Genomic DNA, 27,325 nt, shown 5'->3' with positions numbered 1-27,325 from the left:
AAAGTCTTCGCAGTGGCTCACAGTCCTTGAAATGTGACTAATGCGGTTGCGCCTTTGGAAGATCCCACCAGAATAGTGGCGGCCCAGGAGGACCTGCAGATCTTAATAGGTACCGCGGCACAGCTCTCATGCCTCGCAGAGTACGACAAGTCCTTCAGCAACGACTTTGAGCTCCTGTGGGAGAAAGACGATCTGGCGATAGGCCTCAACCACACTGAGAATTCAAGGTAGGATGCTGCATTTTACTTTTTTTATCTTTCTACAGCATTTCAGACTTAATCCCAGCTGGATTTTTTCTCTCCAGCTTTGTCAATCAATCTTGCGTCCTCCATCCTTTCTGTCCACAGATACGTTGTGGAGGACGGCGTCCTCCAGATCATCAACGTGAGCCACAGGGACCAGGGCGTGTACACGTGCGTGGCGAGAACCCCGGTGGACCGAGACGCGGCCTCGACGCTGCTCATGGTGCTAGGTGAGCCGACAAATAACCAACAATGCTTCTGCTCCGGGGCCAATAGGATCAGGGACCCCTGGCGCTACATTTATGTATGAGGCGTTCATAAAGGGATCAATATGTCAGGGAGCCGGAGCAGAGCATGGACACGCAGGCACGCGGCTTCATTGGCTCACTGCTGTGTCTGACAATCGGCTCTTTTTGAAGAGACATATGCAACGTGTTCGAGTTTTAAAGAAGTATGCAGCGATGCAGCTCGTTCCACATCTTCTGGCTCTCGGGGTTGATTTGATTGAACATTCGTTCCCGTTGGCCGATTGTTTTTGCCGCAGAGATTGATGAGTCTGTGATTTTCAAAAAGTCATGTTGTTGTGATGCTTTTTCAGACGTCCCCGATGCACCCGAGTACTTGGTACTGTCTGAACACAAGAGCAAAAGTGTGAAACTGAAATGGATCCCTGGGGACGATCACAACAGCTCCACCACAGGTAAATGAAAATGGAGCATCTGTGTGTGCAGGTGTCAGTACATACAGCAGTGCTTCACTGAATGTGTGACGTTTTGGGGTTAATCGATTTCTTTGATACCATCTTGTACAATATGAGTCTATTATTGATTCATCCGAGCATGGATTATGATAAGCCTCCCTTAGGGATACACAAGCCCAGAGCAGGGTTTGAGGATTTTTTTTGCGGGGGGGGGGGGTTCTGCACAGCTGGTGGTTAGATAAGCAATCCTTTCGGCAAGATCCGCGGCAGCGAGGGGCCGCGCTGATTGTCTTTCTGCCTGTCAACAGAGTTTATCATCGAGTACGAGGAGAGCCAGTGGGAGCCGGGGAACTGGAAGGAGCTGCTCCGCATACCGGGCAACCGCAACCAGGCCGTGCCCAAACTCCACGGCCACGTGGACTACCGCTTCCGCTTGTCCGCCCTCAACGCTGTGGGGAGGGGCTCTCCCAGCGAGCCCACGGAGAGATACAAACCGCCGCCGGCAGGTGAGAGCCGTTGGTCCCTTTTTCATCGTTTGTCGTACTTCTTGATCGGGTCCTCCAGGCCACTTGAGCTGCCGCTCCGCGGACTCTGAAATACTCAGACCCACCATATAATTGATTCCGCTCTTGTGGAAAAAAAACACGCTCTCTTGTGTGCCCACTACATCGGAGATTTCGTCCACGAACAAAAGCGACAAAATCTATATTCCTTCTTTTCTGCAGCCCCTGACAAGAACCCGGAAAATATCAAAATCGAAGGTCATTTGCCACATGAAATGGATATCAACTGGGAGGTAAGAAGTAGAGTTTGGTCTTTTATTATCCTCTTACCGCACACTCTCGAATGCCAGCTACCTTTGTACGGTGGGTTATTCACATCTGCTACACCGTTGGCAAGTCAAAGAACAGAGAGGAAGTTTTATCAATGCTTCATAGGCAATTCGCAATAGGAACCTAATTTCATCGAAACGGCCCACTTCTGATATTTCATTCTGTGGGTTCAGATCTTCAGAAAAGTCATATTCCAGGAGTGCGTTCACAGTGAAAGCTGCTCCTTTTCTTTGATCAGAAAAGAGAAAGGAGAGCTGTGAAAATGACACGTACGATAATATCTTCAGCTTTTATTGTAAAAAGATGAATCTCTCCCTCACACATTATCTGGTTGCCCTGTCATCGCGGCGTACAGTCCCGCGGATCCTGGATTCGTGAGCTCTCCCACTGTTAATGATTTGCTTTTGCGGATAATGGTCTCTCATTCTATTTCTCACGGTCTGACTTCTGCGAGCAGATGAATCTTTTCATCTGCGACGCCTTAGCAAGCCCCGTAATCAAAGAAAAGCCATGCTGCTGCCAGACCAGGTCAGTTGTTCCGTGATTAGATTGGCGGGATAAAACACTGCCAGTGTTCCAGGCAGTGACATTGTGCGCTGAAAAGCAACTGCGAATGTCTCTATGGATGCCTTTCACACCTTTTTCATTTTGTGCTTTCTTTTCCTCCCATTATTCAGCCCTTGCTCCCCATTGAGCACAACGGCCCCGGTTTGGAGTACAAGGTGAGTTACAGGAGACAGGCCGCGGAGGAGGACTGGATGGAGCACATGGTGAAGAGACACTCGTTTGTGGTGAAGAACACTCCAACCTTTGTGCCCTACGAGATCAAGATCCAAGCCAGGAACCACCAGGGCTGGGGCCCCGAGCCCAGGATAGTGACAGGATACTCGGGGGAGGACTGTGAGTCGTGGTCTCTGTCGACCTTATCTGATTGTTACGGACGCCCTGAGAGGCAAGGGAGAAAAAAAAGAGAAAGTCTCACCTAAATTGTTCTTCTTCGTCTCTGATTATTACTTCCGAAGAGGTGAAAAGTGTTTTTTGAGTATTACAACAAACACTTGAGAAATGATCCTGACAACAACAAAAACACACACAACTGTTTCCACACACAATTTAGATCAGACTTACAGCTTCCTTGTGGCTATTTTCAGTGGAAACTATTTTCAGATGGTGGTGGATAAAACCAGGTGATGAATGTGTCTGCAGTTGGTTTCTGGGTATTGAAGTTCCACCCCCCCCCCCCATTGCTACCATTTCCAGCCTGTGTAGCTTTATGATCTTATGGAGAAAACATGTCTCTCCCTTTCTGCTGAACTCGGGTGGACTTTCAGACACGATTTACTGATAAGTTTTGAAATGTTTTAGATTCCGGCTTTCGGTCTCGCGGCCGTTAACCGTAAGAGTTTCTCAAGAGAGAAGCAGCACGTGCAGAAGTTGACTGTGTTTCCTGTTGTTCAGCTTTCTTCTGGACTTGCCCCCAGGATCTAACCTCAGGTCGTGACTCTTCTCTTCGTTGTGTCCGCTCTCTAAATGTGCTGCTGTTGAATGCAGCGTTTAAACCCTTCAGCTTAAAGGTTCCGTTAGCTTGTGTGACTGTAGGTAGAGCCCACCGTTAGGAAACCCTCATAGGTGCTCACTAAATCTAGGTCGTTGTACGGTGATAGTAATGAAATCATAGCTGGCCAGCTTTCTCCAGATTCTAATGTGTGTTTGTCTCTGCAGTTCCCTCTGCTGCACCCGACAACGTAACCGTGGAGGTGATGAACAGCTCAGTGGTCAGGGTTAACTGGACGCGTGTACACAAGGACAAGTTACACGGACATCTGGGAGGCTACCGGGTAATACCTCAAAAGCAGACCTGTGCTGCACCTGGCCTTGCTCTAAACGTCTGCTCGTCTCACCCCGCTCCTGAACTCATTCAGCATTCTCCCTCTCACACACATATACGTGGTCCGATGACTCTGCGCGTCTTCCTTCAGGTAAACTGGTGGCGTCTGCGCAGTCTGGCGGACTCCAAGAAAAGCCACGGAGACAAGCACGCGCTGGCGTTCCCCGGGGACCGCAGCCACGGCACGGTGCCGGGACTGACGCCCTTCTCCGAGTACAGGCTCACCGTCATGACCTTCAACGGGCGGGGCAACGGCCCCGGCAGCCGCCCCGTCAACTTCACAACCCCAGAGGGAGGTAGGATGGTGGAAGAACAGCATGGAGTGTATTGATTCACAACTACTGGGGGGGGAAAGTCTAATAATAGCGGGTAGCAGAATTTCCACTGCTGACTGTGTCTATTGCCTTCTTTGACCCCCCCGCAGTCCCGGAGAAAAATCCTGTTTTCAGGGTCACGGATGTACAGAAGCACACCGTCTCACTGCTCTGGGCCCCGCCATCGGAGCCGAATGGAATTCTCACCGGGTACCTCCTCGAGTATCAGCTCAGTACGTATCCCTCCGCCTCACGCTGAACTAACTCTATAGAATGGCCGTGCCCCCTCGGAATGTATTGCTTCTCCACTCGTGTTTAACAGCGCTCACATCCCCGTGTTCCTCTTCTGCTCGTATGTTTGAAATGCCTCTACCTCTGTGTTGTATTGATACAGGCGAGTATTTACAGTACAGGAGTGTGTTGCTGCAGGACAGGATCACTGATTGTCTAACCCATGATCTTCAACAAGGCGAGGAAAACCCCTTACCGCTCTAATAGGGCCGGGGTCACGGTGGGATCAGGCTGTGTGTGTGTGTGTGTGTGTGTAGGAGACATGTCAGGGTGATGCCTGCTGGCCTGCGCGTCACTGTCAGGGCTCAGCCAGTGCTGACCAAGGCCACCGTGTCGCAGTCCGTCAAGGCTCCGGCTTTAATGACCTCATCCCGTCTGCGGTCACCGTCGGGCTGGATACCGTCACTGAGCGCATTCACGCCCCTCAAACAAAAGTCACCACGAAGCCAGTGACGAACTTCCAACGTCATCTTTAGCGCCGCGTCTCCCCGGCTAATTGAGTTTGATCGGCCGCACAAGACGGGCCCAAGTGTCACGCGGTATTTTCAGGAGAGGACGTTTTCATCGTACCACAGCAGTAAAGCTGATGGGCTCTCTGAAGTGTGACTTTTCTCTTTTTTTTTTTAAGTCCCCTTGAGGGAAGTCATGTGCGAAAAATTGTAAAGGATAATGCAGCCAGCTGTCGGCGCATCGTCGGCAACACAAATGGAATCTGGAGATGCTTGTGTGTGTGTGTGTGGGGGGGGGGCAGCCCCGTAACAGCTTCACGTCTCACAGGTTTTCACAGGAAGGCCTGTTGTAACACCGTTTAACACGCCGGGACAACCGGGCGTTTGAGCCGTTAAACCTGCTTTGAAGCGGCACATTTTCCGTCCTGAACCCTTTTGATCACGGTGTCAAGTTAAGAGTTAGAATTAAGTTGGTCAAAGTGGCAATCTTTAAGATTATAGTCCTGGTTGGTTAAACGTGTCTGTTTGAGCAGAACTCCATTGTTTTCACTCAGAGTTCAGCACTCTGGAGTCTTTTTGTTGATACACGTGCATCAGGGCTCAGAGTTGTGTTTCCTCCTTCGGTGACAGTGACTCAACAGAGATTTGTTGGAATTCAAGTCTTTGAGGATTTTTACTTTAAGTTAGAATCAAGTGCTAATTAGGGCTACACAACATATTGTTGTTGTTTTTATGGTCATTGTGAACACAAAGGCTGCAGAAGTTGAAAGAAAGTATCGGTAGAAAACTGCACTTTAAAAACATAACTTTCATTCTGTTTTTCTTATTGGTGCCTTTTGTGTTAAAGTTCAAACTGAAAATAAAAGAACAGAAATAAGCTTCTAACAGGACTCCCACCACCTTCAACAGACCGTGTCTCTCTTACTACTACCAGCCTATTACTACTGTTCATGAATCGTAAAATCTCTCGGCGAGCAAACCATTGCTGAGTTAAGTAGCATGTTCAACTGGGTCAGGTGTAAATGGCATAATAGCAGCTGTGTGACTGCTGAGTGCACTTTAACATGTTTATTTATCACAAGTAATCTTGGTATTCAAAAGCATCCTCGCAGATCGTGCAGCCCTACTGCTCACAGATGTGGAGGCATACCTCCGGTAGAGGTGGGCATGATACAGGTGTTCCCCTCTACCAGTACACTTTATATCAACGACAATAGCTGTTCACTGAACTCGTACAGAAAGTTTCTTTTTTTACATCGCTAAATACATTCTGGCTGGATATATCTCACAGATGGAGTGGGTGGTTCGGTCACAGTGCCTTAATAATCCACTGTGAAGCCTGAAGCAGAGCCGGGCCAGTACAGACTCAACCAGCAGCAGCAGCAGCAGCCTCTCTGGAAGCTACAGACACACCACTTGACAAACACAAGTGTGTCACGGAGGTGAAGACGAGCGCTCGCACTCCATCCATTCTGTGGCTTCGTTGGCTCGGAGCGCTTCACTGCGGGATTGTTTGGCAGAGTAGTAACAGTCGTAATAAGAGCACGAGTAAAAGAAATGTAAGATGAGATGGGATCAAATCAAAACAAGCACTTTATACATCTGTGAAAAAGTGAATTGTGTGTCGGTTTCTTTTGCCACACTGTTCCACATTAGAGAGTGGGCCGAGTGGGAGTTAAATTCAATTCATTCCGTTTTTCTTTCCCGTTGAGCGAAACTCTTAACCGTGGGGTCATTGTCAGATTCCAGTCTCGGATCCGTCTCACAATACACACGGCCAACGATATTTGGCCCAAGGGGGGGTGGTGGTGGGGGGGTGTGGGGGGGGCTGAGGAATATTTGGAACTGTTGTTTGTCTGGAGTCAGTGGAAGAACCAAAGTCTGCAGCCTTCAGCCTGTTCACTCGATACGACCGCGTGTGCCGGCGGTCAGGCCCGAGTGCTTCCGGATGAGTGAGAAAGTATCCGTCCACAAGGGTGGGAGCGTGACGCCCGTGGCCTCTTCTCTGCGACAGCTCGGACTGCATCATTTACCAAAAATAAACCGGGGTTCTTTTTCTCCCTTCCCTAGAAACAACAAGATAAAAAAAATCCTGATTTCTGATAACAGCGGGGGGTGTCTGGGCAGAACGATACATTCTGGTTTCCGTTGCACCTCTTTCACAGCAAAGGTCGCCTGAACACCTGCTGCGTTTGTTTTTGTCACAAAGAACATAAATGCCACCTCCCTGCCTACTGCGGCGCTTTAGGGAGTGAAGAATGAGACCCCATCGTAACGTAGACACACACAACACTGATGAATCCCAGTTGTGAAGGTGCAGCCCACGAGCTGTTTGTTTGTTAAACGCAAAGCACATTTTAAACGGGGTATTAAGCCAAACAAGCACGTTTTACCTTTGCTAGAGCTAAAATTAAAGGGAGATCTTTGCTTTCTTTGCTTTCTTTGCAATCGCTGAAATGTCTTGTGATTGTCAGTTGGACGTTTTGTGCTTCAAGCTGGAAATGAAACGTCTCAGTGTTTGGCAAAAAGTACAGGAATCCCACTGTCACCAGTACAAAAACATATTTACAACCTTGAGGTTGGTTATGGTGTATTTATAAAAAAGTGGTAAACTAAGTTTCCATACCTCAATCTACATCCTTAAGACATTTTTGATGAATAGTCATCAGTAATGTGGATATAATGACTAAGTTGGTGACGGTAAATGAGAGAATAACGACATCACTTCCTGTGATGCAGCCTTTAAAAGCAGGAAAAGATCTTTTTTTTCACAACTCAACAATTGAAATGCTAGTTCTGACGATTTCACACGAATGTCCAACAGGGTCACATTATAAAGTGACGTAAACTGCAACTTGACTGGTTGAGAGGGGGCCTGCAACGGTTTTTAAGTATATCCACACCATATGTATATGTTTTTTTTTTTTTTTTCTCCATCTAGTCAACGACACGGAGGAAGTGGGGCCCCTGCAGACGGTGAACATCAGCAACCCCGACACCACCAAGTGGATCCTGCGCGACCTGGAGCCTGTGAGCAAATACAAGCTCTACCTGCGCTCCTGCACCACGGCGGGCTGCGGGCCCGTCGTCAGCGAGGAGTGCACCACCACCCTAGAAACAAGTGAGTGATGGGAGGGTCCCGCAAAGCAAGTGACCGGGTGGTGTGTGTGTGGGAGACAATGAAAACACATTCAGGCCGAGAGAAGTAGGTGACGGAGCCATTTCACCAGTTCAAAGAAGGGCATTGAACTAGCATCGTATGATCCGCGCCCCCGGGCAGCAAAGCTTTTCATATCTCCATGTAAGTCATTTTTGTGGATAAACAATTTCATACGGACGCAGTGGAGGTTTTCATTTGTCACTGTCACAAGAGAGCAAGTGCTTATTGATTGGACGGAGAGCGTGAGCTGTGAAACAATCAGCAAAGGAAGAAAATTGCTTTGAGCTTCTGATACTGAATTGCGTAATCACGAAAAGAGTTGCCGGGTAAGTAATCATAATGAGCCGGCTAGCAGCGTGTAATCTTTTTCTTTTCAAGTACATATCATTTGTTGGGGACCGCGCGCCGCCGCACTTCTGGCTGGCGAGAACTCAAAAGTCGAGCCTCAGTGAGATTGCGGGCCGGCGGGTGTGATGACCGGCCGGACGGGAAATGAAACAGGAAACAGGAAACAGGAAACAGCAGGAACAGATACTGTCAGCAGAAATAATTGGCCGGGGCACTTCTTAATACAAACGCAGCCCGAAGGCTTTCAGTGCGTCATTCAGGTCGTGTTGTGCGAAAACAACAAAAACAACAAAACGCCTCAACTTAATGTTGAAACGCGCTGCAGGTGTTTTGCGAGCGATTACTTCGTGTTGACTGAAAGAATCCTCACAATCACAGAGGGGAACTTAATTGGCTCTTAGGGGTCCTTTATTTGCATGCTGAAAAGCCAGCCCAAAAAAAAAGAGGAAGAAATGATAACAGGGAAGAGGAACATCTTTCCTGCATTGAGTTCTGTGGAGCCGTCGCTACGCGTGTTGATGTCGGCGTCGTTTCTGTGAGTTGTCTTTCGCTCCCGCCTCTAAAACCTGCTTTGAACGGTACCTTTGGTCACGCAGTGCGCACTGTAAATGTCTTGAGTGTGTGTCAACATCTGCTTAGCATTGCTTGTCTTTTTTCTGGGTTTTTTCTCCCCCCCCTCCCCCGCAGCTCCCACATTGGCTCCCACTGTCGGCCTCCGTATGTAGCTCTCGTGTTCACGTAGACACTGCGGCATGTCACACCTTGCACATACAACGGGAACACCTCATTTGGGAATTTCTAAATTCGCTGTATGTTGGTCTGACATGTTTATCGTGGAAGCTAGCGGCTGCATGCTTTTTAGATGTAGAAATGTGGACAGGTGTGGATGCTATAGGGCCCGAATAAATCATCAGGTTTTGACTCTCGAACAGGTCGACGCGCTTTATTTCTCCTCCTGTGCCGAATTAAAAAGCGCCGAACACTCGGCTCCTCCGCAGATAATTGACGTTGTCGGCTGTTTGCCCTTGCCATCAGCGGCGAGCACTCCGATGCCTCCTTTCATTAGAACATCGTCAACTTCTTCAATGAAGTTTGTGGCTTCCTCTCTAATAGCAATGGTAATGAGTAACCCAATTATAAATTCATATTAATCTGGGCTCATTAGTGACTATAAACGAATATTGACTTGTATCCTAACAACAGCAGATTCAGTGCGACGCGTCGAGCTCAAGCTGAGCAAATAAATGATGCTTTAAGAGGAAGAGCGTCTGACATCCATTCTTCTCCCTCTCAGTGATGTGCACAAAGAAAATGTGTCGACTTTAAGAAGGATAGATCCAGTCAAATAAAAACATCTCACCTTGTGTGTAAAATCTGTAAAATGTTTTTTTGTTTCACAGTAGACGTGACCAGTTACTAATTTTAGAGTGTAGCTGAAAACAGCATGCGCGCTAACAGTAGAACGTAGCGGCCCGAGCTCTGTCCCGATTGATAACCACGAGGTCTGTCTTTCTTTTCAGGCAAGTCAGCTTCCCCCTCACCTCCAAGCACTCCAAAGTCCCCAGTGACCGAGCCCACTCGCTCCACCATAGGTAGAGCGCCAGCACATTCCGACACAACGAGCATCCCTCCGCCGAGACAAACCTAAACTGTGGAGTAAAAGATAGAACAGCAGGAAACTAAAGAAAATAAAATAAACGAATAAAGGCTGATTAGCTATTTCAGATTCTCTCTTCTTCTTTTTTTTTTTAAGTCGGTGTTATCTCCAGTGGAAATAAGGATTGTAAAGACACAGCTCCATTTTATTGTTTGTAAAAAAGACAAGTGCATCGTACGGAAGCCCGAAGAGAAAAGAAGGAGAAAACATTCTGGTGATCTTTTTCCCACCTGTGTGCATGACTTAGGAACAGGTGATGTGGTGCCAGGATAATCTTTTCAAGTTCCTTCTTATTCTTTTGTATTTTAAAAAGTTGTGCTGGGGTCATTTTTGTAAGGTGTCTCCATGCACTCTTAACACCAGGTGCATATATTCTGTGTGTTATGACAAACACCTCAGGCCCAAACTCACTGAGGGATGAATGACATGCCTCAATTTGACACGTGTCAACTGATGCTCCTATGGCGCACTGCAGGCATCTGATTTGAGGCCACAGAATTAGTATTTTGGCAAAATGTGTGTATTATTGAAATAACCCGAAACTCTTAATATTTTAAATTATCGATATGATATAAATAAGTGCACTAGATCATGGGAAATCATGCGATTCGCTAAACTGAAGATGTATCACTGTCGAGAGTCTTAGGACGATGAAAACACTGCACTTGTTTGCACAGCGGTGTTACTGAATGAAGCTTCTCTTTCCTCATAAGTACAGTCAGAGAGGAGCACGGAAACAGACCATCGAGCTACAAACGGAGTTTACGTTCAGTGAAATGTGACCTAACGCCAGCGTCGTCAGTCATTTTAACCAGTAAAAGCAACAGCAGCATTATCAATCAATAATTGATTTCTGTAATAACACATGGTCCTCCGGGGGAATATCCTCATCTTTTCAGAGCATTTAGCTTTCTCCAAACAGTAACAGCGGCTGCAGAAATAACAGCTTTGGTGGCTGGGTCCTCAAATTTTAGCAAGGCCGGAGTAGAGGCGGTTTGACCTCATAATGCTTAATACTCATAATACCGGGTGCACGTTCGGTCACTTCAACAGCCGCAGGTCAGATGCTTTCAGTGCGTTTAAGCCTTTAGTAAAATGATCCTGAGAAGAAAAACTTAGAATGATCACACTGGCAAAACTAATGCGATCAGACTCAAACAATTGGTCACCAGATCTTTTTTTGTGACCTCACAGGGCTTCCGTAGGTCGCATGCTGATGAAAAAGCTGGTTTTAATTTCCTGGCTGTTTTCCTGAAAAGATACAAGATCTATATTGGCCAGCCCGACAGTGAAGCGCTAGATTGCAGTCACTTGAAGGGGACAGATATGTCTAATTATCAGTGATTGATTTGTTGGGCCTCGGCCCCCCCCCCCCCCCCCCTGCAGAGTATTGACCCAACAGCCACCTGACATTTCCATGTAATCTTCAACTGGGTAAACAGCAACATCGCTCGGGGACAAGAAGTCGTCCGGGGCACCAACCGAGCCGAGAGGAAAGAACAGCGAGGATGAACGTCCTCCTGGGCCGGGGGGGCTCAAACTGGGAGGGTGATATTTACGGGACACTGAGATAAGTGGATAAGTGGGAGCTGTTGGAAGCTCCTATTTTCTGGCCTCTCCTATAAAAACTTAAATAAATAAAAAAGCCGTCTGACTTTGAAGCACCAGCTCCCTGCTGGGCGAGCAGCTGCTTCCTGCAGCATTTAATAGCAAGCCGAGGGGCGCAGTGACAAAACACGGCCTTTGTCAGTCCAAGTCATCGGGGTAGTTCCGCTGATTGGAATTACCACAGATCGCAGACTAATCCATCAACATCAGCTCCAGAGTGTCATCTGCGGCGGTTGGGACGGGCGGCGCAGGTGGAGAATTATCACCTGAGCAAATAACGCACCTGAGCTGGAGACACGGCGGAGGATTTTGCATGTTTGCCGTGGGGAAATGAAGTGGACTGTGCTTTGTTGACTGGCTCTGGCAGCTGCTGTCAAAGCACACTTCCCCCATACTAATGATGCACATCATTCACTCCATTATTAGATTGTTTGTCTTCGCAGTTGGGTATCAAAAGGCTACATCACATGATATGTGCGAGGCAGACAAAGCTTAAAGCAGAGGGAGTTTGATCTTGCTTTCAAAGCAAATAACATCAAATGTAATTATTAAAGCCTGCTTGTAATTGGATCTTCAAAGAAAAGGAGAATACCAGGGCTGTCAGGCTCATGTCCTCACTGTTCTGAATGGGTATTAAATTACACATGGTTGGCTTCAAAGGCGGATTCAGATTTATATATTTTTAAGCTGAGATTCGGAGCTGAAACTTGTTATTCGATTCGTCAATCGACAGAAACAACATTGATCGCAGATTCATTGTTAAGTTGTTCTTTTCTCTTCTCCAGCTTTTCAAATGTGAAGATTTGTTGCTCCCATCGATTTGATATCACACATGGGTGAAAGTGTATTTGTGTTTGGGGCTGAGTTGGACGCATTGAGATGTGCAGGCGTGACCTCGGGGCCTGGGAACAGCTGCTGGGCATTCTTCACCATATTCACTGACTAAATGATTCATCAGTCAGTGGGGAAATGATCAGTCGATTAATAGGTCATGAAAATAAATTTGACTGTTTTTATACAATAAATAAACCCAAAGGAATATAATACACATATTTCACTACCAGACATTCCATGAAATATAAATATTAAATATTAAATATTAAATATAAAAGTACATTTTATGTTTTTTGGCAAGTAAAACAAATTGTCGTAATCTGCATGTGTCTTGAAATAAATTGACACATTACTTTTTTGCACGTCTATAGAACGACAGGATAGAATGAAATAGAAAGATATTCGACGTGCATCACACATATCTGCAGATATGAAAGATAAGAACGTAATCTGTTAACTGTTATACATTTATAATCTGAAATATTATAACTTGAACTGTGAAGCCTTTTGTAAAAAAAAACAATTCTTTCAAACTATATTGACCATTTAATAATAAGAGTTTGGATGGCAAATCTCCCAGGAGATGTTTGTGCATCTCCTTCAGTATCTCTTGTCCCGAGGGACTCGCCCAATGTGCCCCTCTCAGACGTAATGATACCTCCTGACAATAGTGTTAGGAAACAAAAGAGCTCTCTGCCGTTCTTTAATAGAAGGTGAAGAGCAACTTCCTCATCATCTCATAACAACCGCTCCACGACGGCGTCGATCTGCTGCGTCCTTCACTCGCCACTCTTTAACCATTTCTCTTCTCTCGTCTTCTCTCGTCTCACCTCCAGCCCCGGCCCTGTTGAGCTTTAGCTCAGCAGTTGGCGACAGCTTTGCAAATATCAGCTGGATATCTGGAGGAGAGCACACAGAGTTTTATATTGCGCATATGAACAACCGTAAGCTCATATTACTCTTCTCTTTTTATTCGTCTCTGGTAGTTTGTGACGAGTGAGTTTTAGTGACAGTGTTGTGCCTGTAATCGTCTCTCCATTCATACCCTGTTGCATTCAATGGTTGTGTGTTGTCGTCACCGGTACTAACCCGTCCTGACCGTTCGCCCTCTGCACAGGTGAGGGTGTCTGGAAGATATCAGAGGCCTTAAACACCTCTAAGACCTTCCACGTCATCGACGGGCTCGACCCCGGGACAGAGTACACTGTGCGCCTTGTTCCTAACAGCCGGCTTGATAATTCTAGCATATTTGAAGACGTTATCACGACCGGGTCAACAGGTGAGGAGGGCGATTCCAAACAGCAAAGGAAGACAATAAAGGAAAAGCGGGCAAAACTAAATGACCTCTCGTGGCGCACCCCTCCGCGTCCTTGAGCAGTGACTCGAGCCTCGGCATGTGGTCCTCGGCGTTGTCACTCGGATCTTAATTCAGCCGCGCGGGCCCGCCGAGAGGAATTACATTTGTACAGCGTCCCTTCCTTGATTAATTAGACAAGCGGGATTAGCCGTTTAATATTAATGTTGGACCGTTCGTCAGCGGCGGGCCCTGCCACCCTCTGCCTTTTGCATCAGATCGGCTCTGTCGATGTAAACATTCAATCAAGTGTCCACGATGAAAACGCCACGGCGTGTCAAAGTCACCGGCTTTTGTCCTCCTCAGGTCTGGCCAGCGTCCACGGAGGAATATCCACCCGGGGCTGGTTTATCGGCCTGATGTGCGCCATCGCTCTCCTCACTCTCGTTGTGCTGATCGCATGCTTTGTCAACAGAAATAAAGGAGGGAAGTATTCCGGTAGGTGCTCGCTATCACACACACACACACACACACATCACCTTGCTTGAATAGTAAATGCTGCTGGGAGCATCATTATATTTCTATTCAGCTGTTTGTTGCCAAGAGCGAAATGATCAATCAAACTTCCAGCCACAAAATGATTCTTTCATGCACATTCACACATGAAATAGGCTTGTGTACAGATATGAAAATAAGCCTTTCTACTGTCTGTCCATCATTTGAATTTGGCATTATTAAGACACGCAGCTTGTTGTTGGTGTTGTTGTTTTCCGAGCAGCAATCTAAACAAAGCCCACAGCGAGACAACATGCAAATGCTGCACACGGGCCGAGCAATGATGACATAAGCTCCGCGCTACCTCAATGTTATTCATCCTGTTGGGGACATGAGGGTCCTTATGGGCTTTATTGTTCACGACTAATGGCCATCAGGTTGTCGCCCGGGCAGCGATCGCTCCGCTCGTCAGCAGAAAAAACTAAGAAAGCGCGAGACGCAGCCCTGTCCTTTGTTTTCTCATTAACTTCTCATTATCATCCGCAGCTCCGGCAAGCTTTTCCCTGTTACATCACACACAGAAGTATACTTTCTGAATTTTTGAATTTATATTTAAAAACTTTATAATTACAGAAATTAGATGTAAAAGGTGTTTTTGAGTTGATTGAAATGTCGCAATCGTTTCCCAAGGCTTGCAGTGCTCTTCCATCCAGTGAATAAGTGCAGGGACTCGGGGACCGAGGCTGAAACTTCATCGGCAGCCGTCTCTCGGGGGAAATCGCTGATATCTTCTTTTCATTTTGTGAGCAGTGAAAGAAAAAGAGGACCTTCACCCAGACGTGGAGTCCCAGGGCATGAATGACGACACATTCTGTGAATACAGGTAAGCGGAGCCCCCGCAGCGCCATTTCACCACCTCGCTGCAATTCACGTGCAACAGTGTATGAAATCCTCCTCTGCTGTCCTCTTCTCTCCGGTATTCTCTCTCCTCTCGCGGATATGACTACCCAGCATGCACGAGGTGCAGGCGGAGCCTTTCGCTTCCGCTGCTCGAGACATTTGATGGCCCCCCCCCCCCCAGAGTACCCGGAAAGTATGTGATAAACAGCAGGTAGCGTCCCTGAGCTGTTTACACATCGGTGTTGTCCGAGTGGTAGCATCCCTTTGTAGGTGCTCTTAGGTACGGCGTTGTGTTGTTGCTAGTGATGCACGTTGGGTCGTGATCGGAGCCGCGGCAACGCAACAACAGGAGGCTAGAACCAATCAGTGTCGCGGTGAAGTCAAACGCGGCTCAGTGTGACGGGATTCATACTCCGTCATGTCGACTCCTGTCGGTTTTGTGTGTGTAAAGTCCCTAAGCTCTCTCTTAACTACGAGCTAGTTTCAGACTAGCGGTGTACTGTGGTAGTGGTCCTTTAAACTCAAAAGGAACAGTTCAACATTTTGGAATATGTGCTTATCGGCTGTCTTGCGAGAGTTAGATGAGAAAATCCATCAATCTAATGTCTGTACATTGTTTGGGCAAGGAGGCCCCGCTGCCTTTATACTTCCCGCCTAAAGGCAGCGGGGCCGGGTTTGGGGTTTTTGATTCATTTGCACGTCGATATATTTCTTCGAAGTGTTTGTCATGAATACTTTCATATATAATCCAAAATTACAGGGCGGAAAATCAAGAACAAGACTTGTAAAAGAATAATATTTATGAAACAAGCCGGAGGCGCCACAGTCCAAACCAAGGCCTTTGCAGAGAAGGTTCTAGAGGCAGAACAGGAGGGACGGTAGCTTCATAACGACCGTACAGACATCAGCGGCATCGACCTTCTCGTCTAACTCTGAGCAAGAGCGCAAATTAAAGTGTATTTCCAAAATATTTTGCTTTAAGGGAAACAAATAATGGTTTTGTTTCATTTATATACTGTCTGCATATGTAGAGCAACGTGTGTGCTTAGTCGCGTCATTCGGTCCCTCAGTGAAACGACAACCTGCTTTCACAATTTGGTAGCAAACAGGATATACAGGCTGCATGTGCACGTCCACGACCACACCCAGTTCTGTTCACAAATTTAACACTGAAGTTACTTTGAATATCGATCAGTTACTTTCCAAATCCACATGAAACCCTCTTCACATCGTCATAATTCAGATCCACCACAGAACCTATTTAAAAGAAGAATGTGTCACCAGTTTTCATTCAAAGTAAAATCACGACTGGTGTCGCCTATTAACTGCATGCTGAAGGAATCAGAAAAGACAAAGGCCAAACTGTTCATTCAATTACCGGTTGTGACCGGTTGCTGACGAGCAATGCAGCATTTAAAAAGCTGTTCATTTCAAACACAGTCTGGCGCAGCGCTGCCTCCACATCAAACACATACAAACAGTGAATCCGTCAGCGTGTCGACACCTACCAAACATGTTAGTAACCGGTTAGCTTCACTTCAGCTGTCTGGCCTCTGTTCCATGTTTGGAGAGCCTAAATCTGGGTGAAACACGAGAGCACAGGATATTACTGAGCATCTGAAACTTCATCAGTGGTGCTCTTAATAAATATATGAAGGGGAATACATGAGCGCTAATATGCGCCGACATTTCCACTCGGCAGATACTTGTGATTTGACTAAAAGCTGGAGCGAGCGGCGCTAAATTCATGTCAAAGGCTATAATGTTCGTTGAATCTCCCCTCCTCTTCACCATCACTTCGTCAAATGCATTGATGCACGTATAGTGTGAGGATTAACAGCGTCACAACATGTGGGTCCGTGTGATGATTTCCCCATCGGTCAGCTCGAGATAGGTCAATGTCAGTCACAGAAGCTCATCGTAGAGCTGCAGCCTGTGCCCCCCCCCCCCCCCCCAATATACCATAGAGTGAAGCCATGGGTGACACGAGGCCATTCTAAATCCACTGCGCCCTCTCTCGCAGTGACAACGATGAGAAGCCTCTGAAGGGCAGCCAGCACTCACTGAGCAGAGAGATCAAAGCCGGGGACAGCGGGGACAGCCTGGTGGACTACGGCGACGAGGACGTCCAGTTCAACGAGGACGGCTCCTTCATCGGCGAGTACGCGGGGCGGAAGGCCAAGAGGGCGTCCGCCGAGGTCAAGGCTGCCATTCAGACCCCGGCGTGAGGAGCGCCATCCATCGACCCCCCCCCCCCGCCGGGAGGAACGCGTGAAAAGTGCGAAACAGACACGGTCCATATCGAGCACACACGTTTGGTGTCAAATGTAATGCGTCATTGCCGACTGCACACTGCCACCCTCATGCTATACAGCGTTTCTTTTGTCAAGTCGCAACAGGGTGACCGTTACTAAATACTGTGTATATATAGTGTATATTGTATGTGCCGAGTGTCTTTTTTTTATAATTATTATTCCACAAAAAATACGTAGAGGGCTTGGATTGTCTTTTCTCTTTTTTATCTCCATCACGTCAGCTGCTGTGCATTTTGTACAAATGTTCGGAACGTTTCACTCTCCACTGCACATCATTAGATGCAGCTTTGCCTCTCAGATAAGTGGGAATATCAAGTTGATATTTTTCAATTGCAGCTGACTGCTACTGACCTTTTATATTTGAAATGGATTCATTAAAGATGATGGAAGATGTATATAGAAGGAAGCTTATTAACTTATTCTATCCAGTGGTTTTGTACCTGACAAAATAACAAGGAAAATTTACATATCACCAACAGCGAGTCATCAATCTCCCTGTGATGTTAGAAGAGAAGCGAAATGTAGCTGCAATGTGTCTTGTTTCACATTTAGATCAATTGGACAGAATAAATGACAGGCCTCAGTCTGTGCTCGCTATAAACAACCCGTACACTGCCGTACCAGATACACACGGTATTCAATGACATGATACATTGTTATTCATCTGATTATTAGAAATTGTTGTGTAGTCCAGTCAATCACTTTTATACCCGAATTTGTATTAAAAGCAGCATTACAGTTGAATCCAGTTCATAGACGGACTGTTTTACAATGCCACTGTTGCCGACAGCCGGTATTTCAAATGAAGTTGTTGAAGCAGTAGCCTCATACTGTGGTGTTCAGAGGAATAGTTTGACATTTTGGGAAATATGCGTATTCGCTTTTTTACGGTAAATATGAAGTCACGGCTTATCTTAGCAGAAAGACTAAAAAAGGTCGTCCAAAAGGTAACAAAATCTGTCTACAAAGCATGATAATAAATCATAAAACATCAAACTATTCCTCTAAAGCACTTCTCCAGTGATTTCATATTGTACTCCAATAATGGAGCTGAGATATGTTTTTTTTTTTTTTTTAATGGTTAACGTGGAAGCGGCCCCTAGTTTGTGTCAAGCTCCAAACATACCAGATCCTACACTCCCCATCATTCATCTTGCTCTATAAACACCCAAATCCTTTCAATTCCACACCCCCAGTTTGTAACGCAAGTCACTTGCCAGTGACATCACTGTGACATCATCATCAGTCTCCGGAGCCACAGAACATTATACGACCGTATGAGATCGTATAGAGTATAGAGTACAGACCTTCATGTGAATATTGGTGGAGTGCCCCTTTAAGAAGAAAGCGCACAGCACCTGTAATGGGATACACTTTCTGTTTTTGTAATGTAATCAGATTACTGTCATCTGTTTGCGTGCTGAGATGAAATAGACTCGTCACTGTTACATCAGTCTTAACAAGCCTCACTCTGTTGCTTCCAATACACTGCCACGCAAAACACGGTCACCATGTCGCTCAGCATTAACATTAGCGCCATGATCAGAAAAAGAACAATTGCAATGTTTTGTAAAAATTCAGCCATTGCATGTTAACAGTGTCGATTGGTGTTTTGTTTTTTTTGATGTCATTAAAGTTGCTTTACTTTCTTACATCCTGGTGATGGTGTGACTGCCTGTTTGGTCCCAGCCGTCACTGATGGAAGACTATTGATGTTCTCCATGCAGGTCTGTTCGTATGAATACACGGGGTGAATAAATCTCTGCCTCCACCTCCAGTTAGCGGGAAAACAAATATGACACCGGTTGCTCGTGAAACGTCCTCATTCCCTGTGAATAAAACAGAAGATGTCGGACAAACCGTTTCCCGTTCGTGGTGTGACTTTTACAGATGTCACGTGTCGGTTTGATTGCTTCGGCGGCAAAAGAGAATCGTGAGAAAGCAAAGGACTGGGCTCAGACCGGCACTGCATCATGGAGCGAGGGCTGTAATCATGTCTGATGGTTGATGGTAGGGAGCGTCGAGTGTCACTGTGAGGGCTCTCACCGCGTGGGTCACATCTGCCTCTAACCGCAGCCGCTGCTGCTAATGCGAGCCGTTGCTGAGTGATGACAGCTTTCACATGTGCAACCTTGAGGTGTTGATAATGGACCCTCTCTGACTGCCATTCTGAAGGTCCTCCGCTCTTTGGGCGACAATGTGAACAGCTGGACGCGCGTTGCGGGGGAGCAGCTAATTCTGCAATATTACAATTACTGCTCTCCGTGGAGATGCTGAGTTACATCACAGCTTGAGAAACAGAGTTTGGACAAAGCCTCTTAGAGGAAACGCTTTGAAAAATACTTTTAAAAAAAATATAGTTTTAGTGATAATTCCTTCCTGTGGGGAGAAATCCACAGGCCTTACTCTGTGTGGAAATCGATTCTGAAGATGAACGGAAATGAGCGGGCTGAAATGAAGTCGCGACAATATCATCAAGAATTGCGGACTTTGTCTGAAGCAAGCAAAAAGCCTTCAACAGTACGGACTCGTCAGTGGCGTTTTACATTGTCCAGGCAGAACGCAAAGTGAATTCCAGAGTGTGCGATTGCGTACATATTCGTGATTATATTCCTGCGGTTGTCCGAGGAGTTGAGTATTGTTTCAACTTGAGCAAAAACAAAACATTGCTTTGTTTCCTGGTCATTGCGAGTCCCTTTACGGTCATCGTGCATCTTTGTAGTTTTGCGTCTCTTCGTGTTCATTGTGTGTCTCTGTGTAGTTTGTGGTCTCTTTGTCGTCCCTTTCTTGTCCCTCTTTTTAGTCATTTTATGTTTCTTTGGGGTCATTTTAAATCTCCACCTGGTTGATTTGTGTCTCATGGAAGCCCTTACCTTGTGCACGTGGGTCTGTGCCCGTGGTAATCCATCCATGTTCCGATTGAGTTCCGATCCTTCACTGTGTTGCTCGTCGAACAGAAACCTTCGAAATGACAACAAAAAAAAATGGATATCTCATTTAGCACGGTGGATGCAGACATCCACCGTGCTAAATGAGATATCCATAAATGAGGAGTAGCGGGCGGCTAGAAGATAATGTCATGTAATGTTCCCTTGCTGCTCGTTTCTGGACAGACTTTTCTAAATACATGACGTAAAGCTGCTCGGAGCCGCACAGAGTGGAGCCTCTACCTCTCACAATTTGGTTCAGCATTAGGAGTTAATAATCCGTGTATAGACAAACACCCTCTCAAGGGACACGGTACCATCTGCTTTGCAATAATGTGTCTTTGACGCTCATAACTTACCCTGCCTTTATCATAGCATTTAGCTTAATGTGTGTGTGTGTGTGCGCACACTCCCTTTACATTGGAAAGGCCTCTGTACTGGTGCTACATATGTTACTAATAGTTTTCAAATCTACATATTTTTTCTTTTAACTCATTGACTAAAGAATTGACACTTTGCAACTTTGTTTTTGTTTTTTACAATAAAATATTCACAATGAAGTTATGAAGAAAGGTGCCACAAGCGCACTTCTTTTAATATTCACCTCCTGCTCCTAAATGTGTTTGTACGTATTCCTGGGTTTGCTGTTTTATAAGAATGAACAGTGAATAAATGAAGATCGATGATACAAGAAATTTTAATGGGAAAATAGTCGACTAACGCTAAACTGGCTCTTTTTTGGGAGAAGTTAGGATTAAGCGTGATTTCTTCTGCCAATCAAAATACGGTGACCAGTTAATTCGCTTTTTTTATCGACAACAAAGATCGATATCAATATCTGCAGTTTAACGACTGAGCTCAAGTTTGTTTGGGTTAGCTTAGCATAAAGACTGGTAGAAAGGCTAGCCGTTTCCCTCCGCCCCCAGTCTTTATGCTAAGCTATGCTAAGCTAAGCTAAGCACGCGCCAACTCTAACATGCAGAAATGAAAACCGACATCAATCTAATCATCTCATTCTCAGAGCAAAAGTGTATTTCACAAAATGTTAAACTACTCCGATAGATGTGAGCTCTGATTATTGATTTACTCGGTTATTGTTTGTTACAGTATGACAGGTTTCTACACCACATCAGCAACAGCTGGTGTTGCTGTAACTGGGTGTGACTGATGGATCTCAGGGATTCACATGAGCAATGTTGGCTAGCTTTGCTCATTGAGCTTTGACACCAACATTTACTCAACAGCCGATAGAGAAAAGCAAACACTCCATCTGACAGTTCAGCCACTTGCAACATCCATCCATCTTTCGTCGAACCCCATCTTGCTGTGAGGCGACAGTGCTCGCCACCACACCGCCGTGCAGCACTACCTGCAACAATAAGCTTCAATTATTGATACGAGGACAACGGGGACAGTCTCCCTTGCGTGAGGTCTTAAATACTTCCTCTGGGTCCCATCGCTGTATCAGTTTTAAAGTGACATTTTCTGTGCCTCTTTTTACGTCCACTTTCTTGCATTCGATGGAGGCGGGGTCAGGAGGACGCTACGGTCTGTGATCCTGGGACAGAACCAGTATTCACACTTTCCTTCAATAATGACAATTTTATAGTCAGACAAAGTGAGTATAATTCAGACACCAAATGTGTTTTTACATTTGAATGAGTTTTGGCCCCAAAGGAACAATAATTCAGTGATTAAACCTTAAGTTTAGTCTATGTGCCCACAGTGTTTGGACGACTTTTTTAACCCCCGAATACTCTTCCATTCTGTTTCCAGTCCAGAAAAGCAGAAGTGATTCTCGATCATTATTGAAAACACAGCTCTGCTCGCATTTTGGCTCAAAATATTCCTGTTAATATTCCAGCTTATTATTTGCATTGTTGTGCACTTGACACTGAAGCAGGAACCTCTTCCTGTTTTAATCTGCACACATTTCAATGCTGGAGAGTTCCTGTATTCTTAGTGTTGTCTTTTTCTGCCTCTCTGAACCTTTGTACAGAGTTTTGTTCTTCATGTAGCAAACATGACTTCATACAAAATACACATAAAGGAAGCACGAAATACATAGACGATAAGAATCTACTCTCAGCCATCTGACGGTTACCAATCACGCTTTGACTCAAACTCCTCTTCATTCAAGGCCGCCGACATTGTTCCATGATTGTGTGCAGTGGCAGTCTGATGTTGTCTTGCAGTGTCTGGCAACACACTTTCTATTGTGGCGTCACCAGACAATGACCTTGATCCAGTGAGTATTGTTCATTAAAAAGGCTTAAGCACCCGTCAGCACGAGGTCAACACTGAGTTCTATTGAATGTGGCAGCGTGAAGGCACTTCTGCACGCGCTGCGGAGACGGTGGGGGAGGACTCCAGAAGGATGCACGTATCGTGTCTCGTGGATATGCTCATTTAGTCCTTAATGCATTAGATGTCGGGGATGCGGCGCTCAAAGGAAAATATCATATTTCTGACGGAGCCTGAGAGCCAGTCTGACAACGCAGTTAGTATCGCCTGAAGGACATCCACACCGTGCACCATTCCTGCTGCTATCTGAGGCAGAAACTGTCGGATGCCTGTGCAGCACACACACACACACACACAACTAATAGAGCTGTCAGAGGAGAAAATCTAAAACTATTACAACTGAAAATGGCAGGACTTGGACTCACACATTGAGATAAAAAGAGACTTATTTATCTTCCAACTCCAATTTCCTCAAAAACATAAATAAATATACGGAATGGATACAATTATGAACCACAAATATAACCACAAATTGGGATAAATACACATGGAAGAGTAACATACATATACACACACATAATCATTTATAATACATAATGCATTTAAGGGCAATACATGAACTAAAAACAACGTATTGTCTCTGACCAGTCTGCCATTGATGTTATCAGCATATTTTGATATTGCATTTAATATCGTCACAGCATCTTCATGCTACTGTGGGAAACTTTTGGTTCCCGAGATACTCAATGTTATGCAGTCAACAATGACGTCCAGGCCTTGTCCAGGGTGACTCTCGGGTGACTTGAAAAGGCCGAATGCCATTTCTATTCAGGCCAATATTCTTGGGCAAGATTGTGTGTGTGCTGCGCTGCTGGCTGGGGATCTGCAAAGGTAGAGCGAGTAGAAATGGCTGACAGGCATAACCCCTCGTCTCCCAGGAACACGCCGGAAAATTCACCCGAGAGCACAGAAATGTAAATGCTGAATCTCGGGGCCCAGCAGTCTGCACTGGTACGCCGTCCCAAGAAAATCTGTATCGCTCCTGCAGGTGGGAGTTAATAAAAGCCAACTGGAGACACTATATCCCGTCGCAAAAGCCCCTCTGAGGTGAGCGCTTCATCGTCTAGGACGTCCAGTAAAACAAGGGAACGCCATCAAAAGGAAGAAACTCTTGTAAAGGAGTATATATGCTCTTATTATTACTTCATTGAAAACTCCTTTGCAACTCAGCCTTTAAAAGGCAATATTACCAATTTAAAAAATGGCTATTTATAAACCAATAGCCTAATATGTTCATCAAACCTCCAACAATATATTTATATCGCTAATGACAATTGTTAGATGGAAAAATATAATATCAATAAATAATATCGCTCACTAATAATAGTACTTCATTGTAATGCATTATGTACCAGTGGTATGTTAAATGCAGGCTAAATACATGCATAACATGGAATAACTGTAAAAACACATGGCAGTGACTGCTGACTGAACAGAAAAGGCACCAAGATGAGTCCACGCTGGCTGTGAGCCTGGTGTGGAGCAGCCTAGCTGCACGGAACAGATCACCACAACTCATGTGCCACTGCTTTCATAAAAGGATAAGGATGTTCATCGTCATCGTACGAACATACAACCAAATTGAGTTGGCGACTCATCAGTACAGCAGCAACAGTTAAAAAGTGGATAAAAACATTAAGACAAGACAATTTAAAAACAAGACATTCAATAAAATAAATACATACAAGATAAAACAAGATAAAGCACAGGCATCAATGGCTTCAAAGTGAAAAATGTGCTTGGTTACAGTGTCGTGTTATTGACTGTTTGTTTCAGCACTGTCCGGTGGGAGCTGGGTGGGCTAATAAAACTAAAAGTCAGCCAGGAACACTCTGAAATCTTAATCCGCCATATAGGTTTTCGCGAAACAGCCCCCAGGTGAACCGTGGGTCTGCTGACTTATATGACTGCCACTATCAAACCAACACATGCATTGTGTTTGCGAGCGTCCGGGCCGCGGGGGTCACATGATTAATTTGTATTCAGGTAAACAACCCCGGAGCAGCACTTGGCATCGAGGTGAGAGGAATAGCCTGTAACGTGAAAGCCATAGAGTAGTCCACAGTATCATATTTAACCAGACTTTCATGCACTGTACCCAACATATCAGCCCGTCACCCCCAGTCCATTACAATGGCAAAGTCAAAGGCTTAAAGAAATGCTGTATTGTGTGTCCGTACCGCTAATGGGATTCACAGCGGGTAATAGAGGCGAGCGTCTCTCTACGGGCATCGCCATTTGTCTGGTGATGAATAGAGGAGAGTGAGGGTCAATGAGTTAAAGCACAAGGTGGACTTTTAAGAGCTCCAATGACGTGCAAGAGCCGTTTTTCCTTTGCCAGGCTGAGCGCTCCGACAGCGGTTCACTGAAATCAGAGTTATAAATAATACGCGGCTCGTCACAATTGCCTCGAAGGTCTTAGACTGGAAAGGAATCGCTGCATTAAGTAAAGAGGGAAAATGGACCCTTTCCCCTGCCGTAGAAATTTATTCCCATGTTGCCAAAAAAAGAGAGAAAAAAACGCCGCGAGGCCGACATCACAAAAGCAAAAGGAAACAGTGGATCCAATTATCATTTCGCAGTGTCGGGGTATTGAAACGCCTGCATGCTGTTGCCTCGTACCAGATGACTTCATATTCCTTGATGAAGCCGCACATATTACAATCCGTTTCTTAAACAGACACACACGTCAAGCCACTTACCGGCCGATTGCAGTCTGCGTCGGAAATTATAAGTGCAAATCAAACCAGTGGACGTTTGATTCATACAGTCGGGTAATGAGAAATCCTGCCCAGCAGTGGCAGCGGGGGGGCTCTGCGCTCCAAAGCACAGATTCACAGAATCCCCAGTGCCAGCACAGTCCTGTGACTCTTTCAAAGTGCTCAGGCGTCTGGGACATCTGAGGGGCCGATCGCACCGTGAATTGGTCTCCCGGGTCCTCCGGAACTGTCAGCAACTCACTTTGTATGAGAGCTTCATTCAGCAACAACATTTTTTTGCCCTGTGAGCAGCAACTTTTGAAAAGTAGGAAAGAAATGTGGCTGAACATCCATGTGGCATTGTGGAACATTTGACAGTTTAGAAGTCTGTCTAGTTGAAGAGGAAGGATGCATTTGGGCTTTATGTATTTCCTTAATCTACTAGGGAGTTCCCTGGAAACATTCAGTAATAATTATAAAAAGGGATATAATAATAATTTCACTGATGGACAAGCACCATTGAAAACCAAGTACATCTTCATTCAGTTTATATCGAGAATGAAGTCTCCAATAAAAATGGATAGTCAATTCTCAGCTCAATATATGCTGAATAGTCAGCTGATCTGCTGTGCACGGAATAAAAAAAAAGTATCTTGTGTTCGTGATTTAAAAAAGAACCAAGTTTCTTGTCTGGAAACTTCTTGGCAGCGGCAGAACATGATGAGTTAAAGGAGACAGAACATGATGAGTTAAAGGAGGCAGAACATGATGAGTTAAAGGAGGCAGAACATGATGAGTTAATGGTGACAGAACATGATGAGTTAATGGAGACAGAACATGATGAGTTAATGGAGACAGAACATGATGAGTTAAAGGAGACAGAACATGATGAGTTAAAGGAGACAGAACATGATGAGTTAAAGGAGACAGAACATGATGAGTTAAAGGAGGCAGAACATGATGAGTTAATGGAGACAGAACATGATGAGTTAATGGAGACAGAACATGATGAGTTAAAGGAGACAGAACATGATGAGTTAAAGGAGACAGAACATGAGTTAAAGGAGACATGCTCCTTTTTAGGTTCATACTTCTACTTTGGTTTTATACTGGACCATGTTCACATGCTTTAATGTTCCAAAAAAAGACATTCAAAAGGTATATTCTAATGGAGCCTGCAGGTGATACAGGAAGGGGAGCCAAATCTGATTGGCTTGCTGAACCACATGATTTCCGATGCAGGCACTTGTAGAACTTGCACTGAAAAACACTCGTGAATTGAGCCTCTATGAAGTCTTCTGAAAGGATCAGCCTCATCTTCTCCAGGGGAAAAGGTACGATGATTTACATTACAAACCATCTTGTTTCAAGGATTGAATAGAAACTATTCAGTTTCTTGAAAGGCTCTAGAATCAGGCAAAACATAAGAAAAAATACATTTGATTCCAGGAAATTGTTTACATTGTTGTAAATGACTTGATGAGGAGACACAATTTCTAATTGCAAAGTCAAATTATGCAAACACAAAGCATATGTAGATATTCAGTATCTTCATCCTGTGGCAGAAAGTATACACCATTTCAAAAGACACAGCACTGTATGTTTGCTTAAGAGATTACAAGCCATAAAAATAAAACCGGTTATACGCAGACCACAGCTTCTTTAGAGCTCGCTCAGCTAAACAGCCACTAAAATACACTTCTGCAGACGAGGGGCAGTTTGAACATCCAAGCATTTACATCGCTGTTATCGTATGATACTCGAGCGCCGACTCCCTTGTGACCCTACTCTGAGAGGCAGTTGTGAGGGTAATGATGATTGCACAGCAATGTCAAGCGCCTGGGCCCAGCACTCGATGATGCGCAGTCCAAACTCAACCCAGCGCTCTCTTTCTGGGGAGGTGATCATTTACTGGAGAGGTTTGGGAATATGCGAGAATAAGCTTTCCAGTGTTTGTGGAGGGGCTGCGAGCGGGGGGGGGGGGGGGAGACAAACGTATCTAGCACAGACAGATGCTGAATGTGGGCTGCCACCGATTTGGGAATGTACCGGTAGGCTACGGGGGAA

At 45.5% G+C, this 27,325-nt stretch overlaps 1 protein-coding gene across 2 annotated transcripts in view; it reads left to right on the top strand.

The window, feature by feature from the left end:
- The window catches only part of chl1b (cell adhesion molecule L1-like b), a 60,620-nt gene extending 41,640 nt beyond the window's left edge, over positions 1 to 18,980 (top strand). Inside the window, exons 14-26 of one of the 2 annotated variants that reach the window (XM_079297172.1) lie at positions 62 to 227; positions 348 to 472; positions 841 to 942; positions 1,251 to 1,448; positions 1,668 to 1,738; positions 2,453 to 2,675; positions 3,498 to 3,613; positions 3,755 to 3,959; positions 4,088 to 4,210; positions 7,659 to 7,838; positions 13,985 to 14,116; positions 14,924 to 14,996; positions 17,037 to 18,980. In XM_079297172.1, the coding sequence (XP_079153298.1) occupies positions 62 to 227; positions 348 to 472; positions 841 to 942; positions 1,251 to 1,448; positions 1,668 to 1,738; positions 2,453 to 2,675; positions 3,498 to 3,613; positions 3,755 to 3,959; positions 4,088 to 4,210; positions 7,659 to 7,838; positions 13,985 to 14,116; positions 14,924 to 14,996; positions 17,037 to 17,241 (1,919 nt within the window). In that variant the 3' untranslated portion in view covers positions 17,242 to 18,980. Of the gene's footprint in view, positions 1 to 61; positions 228 to 347; positions 473 to 840; positions 943 to 1,250; positions 1,449 to 1,667; positions 1,739 to 2,452; positions 2,676 to 3,497; positions 3,614 to 3,754; positions 3,960 to 4,087; positions 4,211 to 7,658; positions 7,839 to 9,745; positions 9,950 to 13,984; positions 14,117 to 14,923; positions 14,997 to 17,036 lie in introns of those variants that run through there. The other variant, XM_079297173.1, reaches the window with a different exon arrangement.
- The last annotated feature ends 8,345 nt before the right edge of the window (positions 18,981 to 27,325 follow it).

This window comes from Melanostigma gelatinosum (genome assembly GCF_949748355.1).
Source record: "Melanostigma gelatinosum genome assembly, chromosome: 3".
Lineage (NCBI taxonomy): Eukaryota > Metazoa > Chordata > Actinopteri > Perciformes > Zoarcidae > Melanostigma > Melanostigma gelatinosum.
The sequence above is the reverse complement of the archived record's forward strand: the minus strand, read 5'-3'. Positions and strand labels throughout refer to the sequence as shown.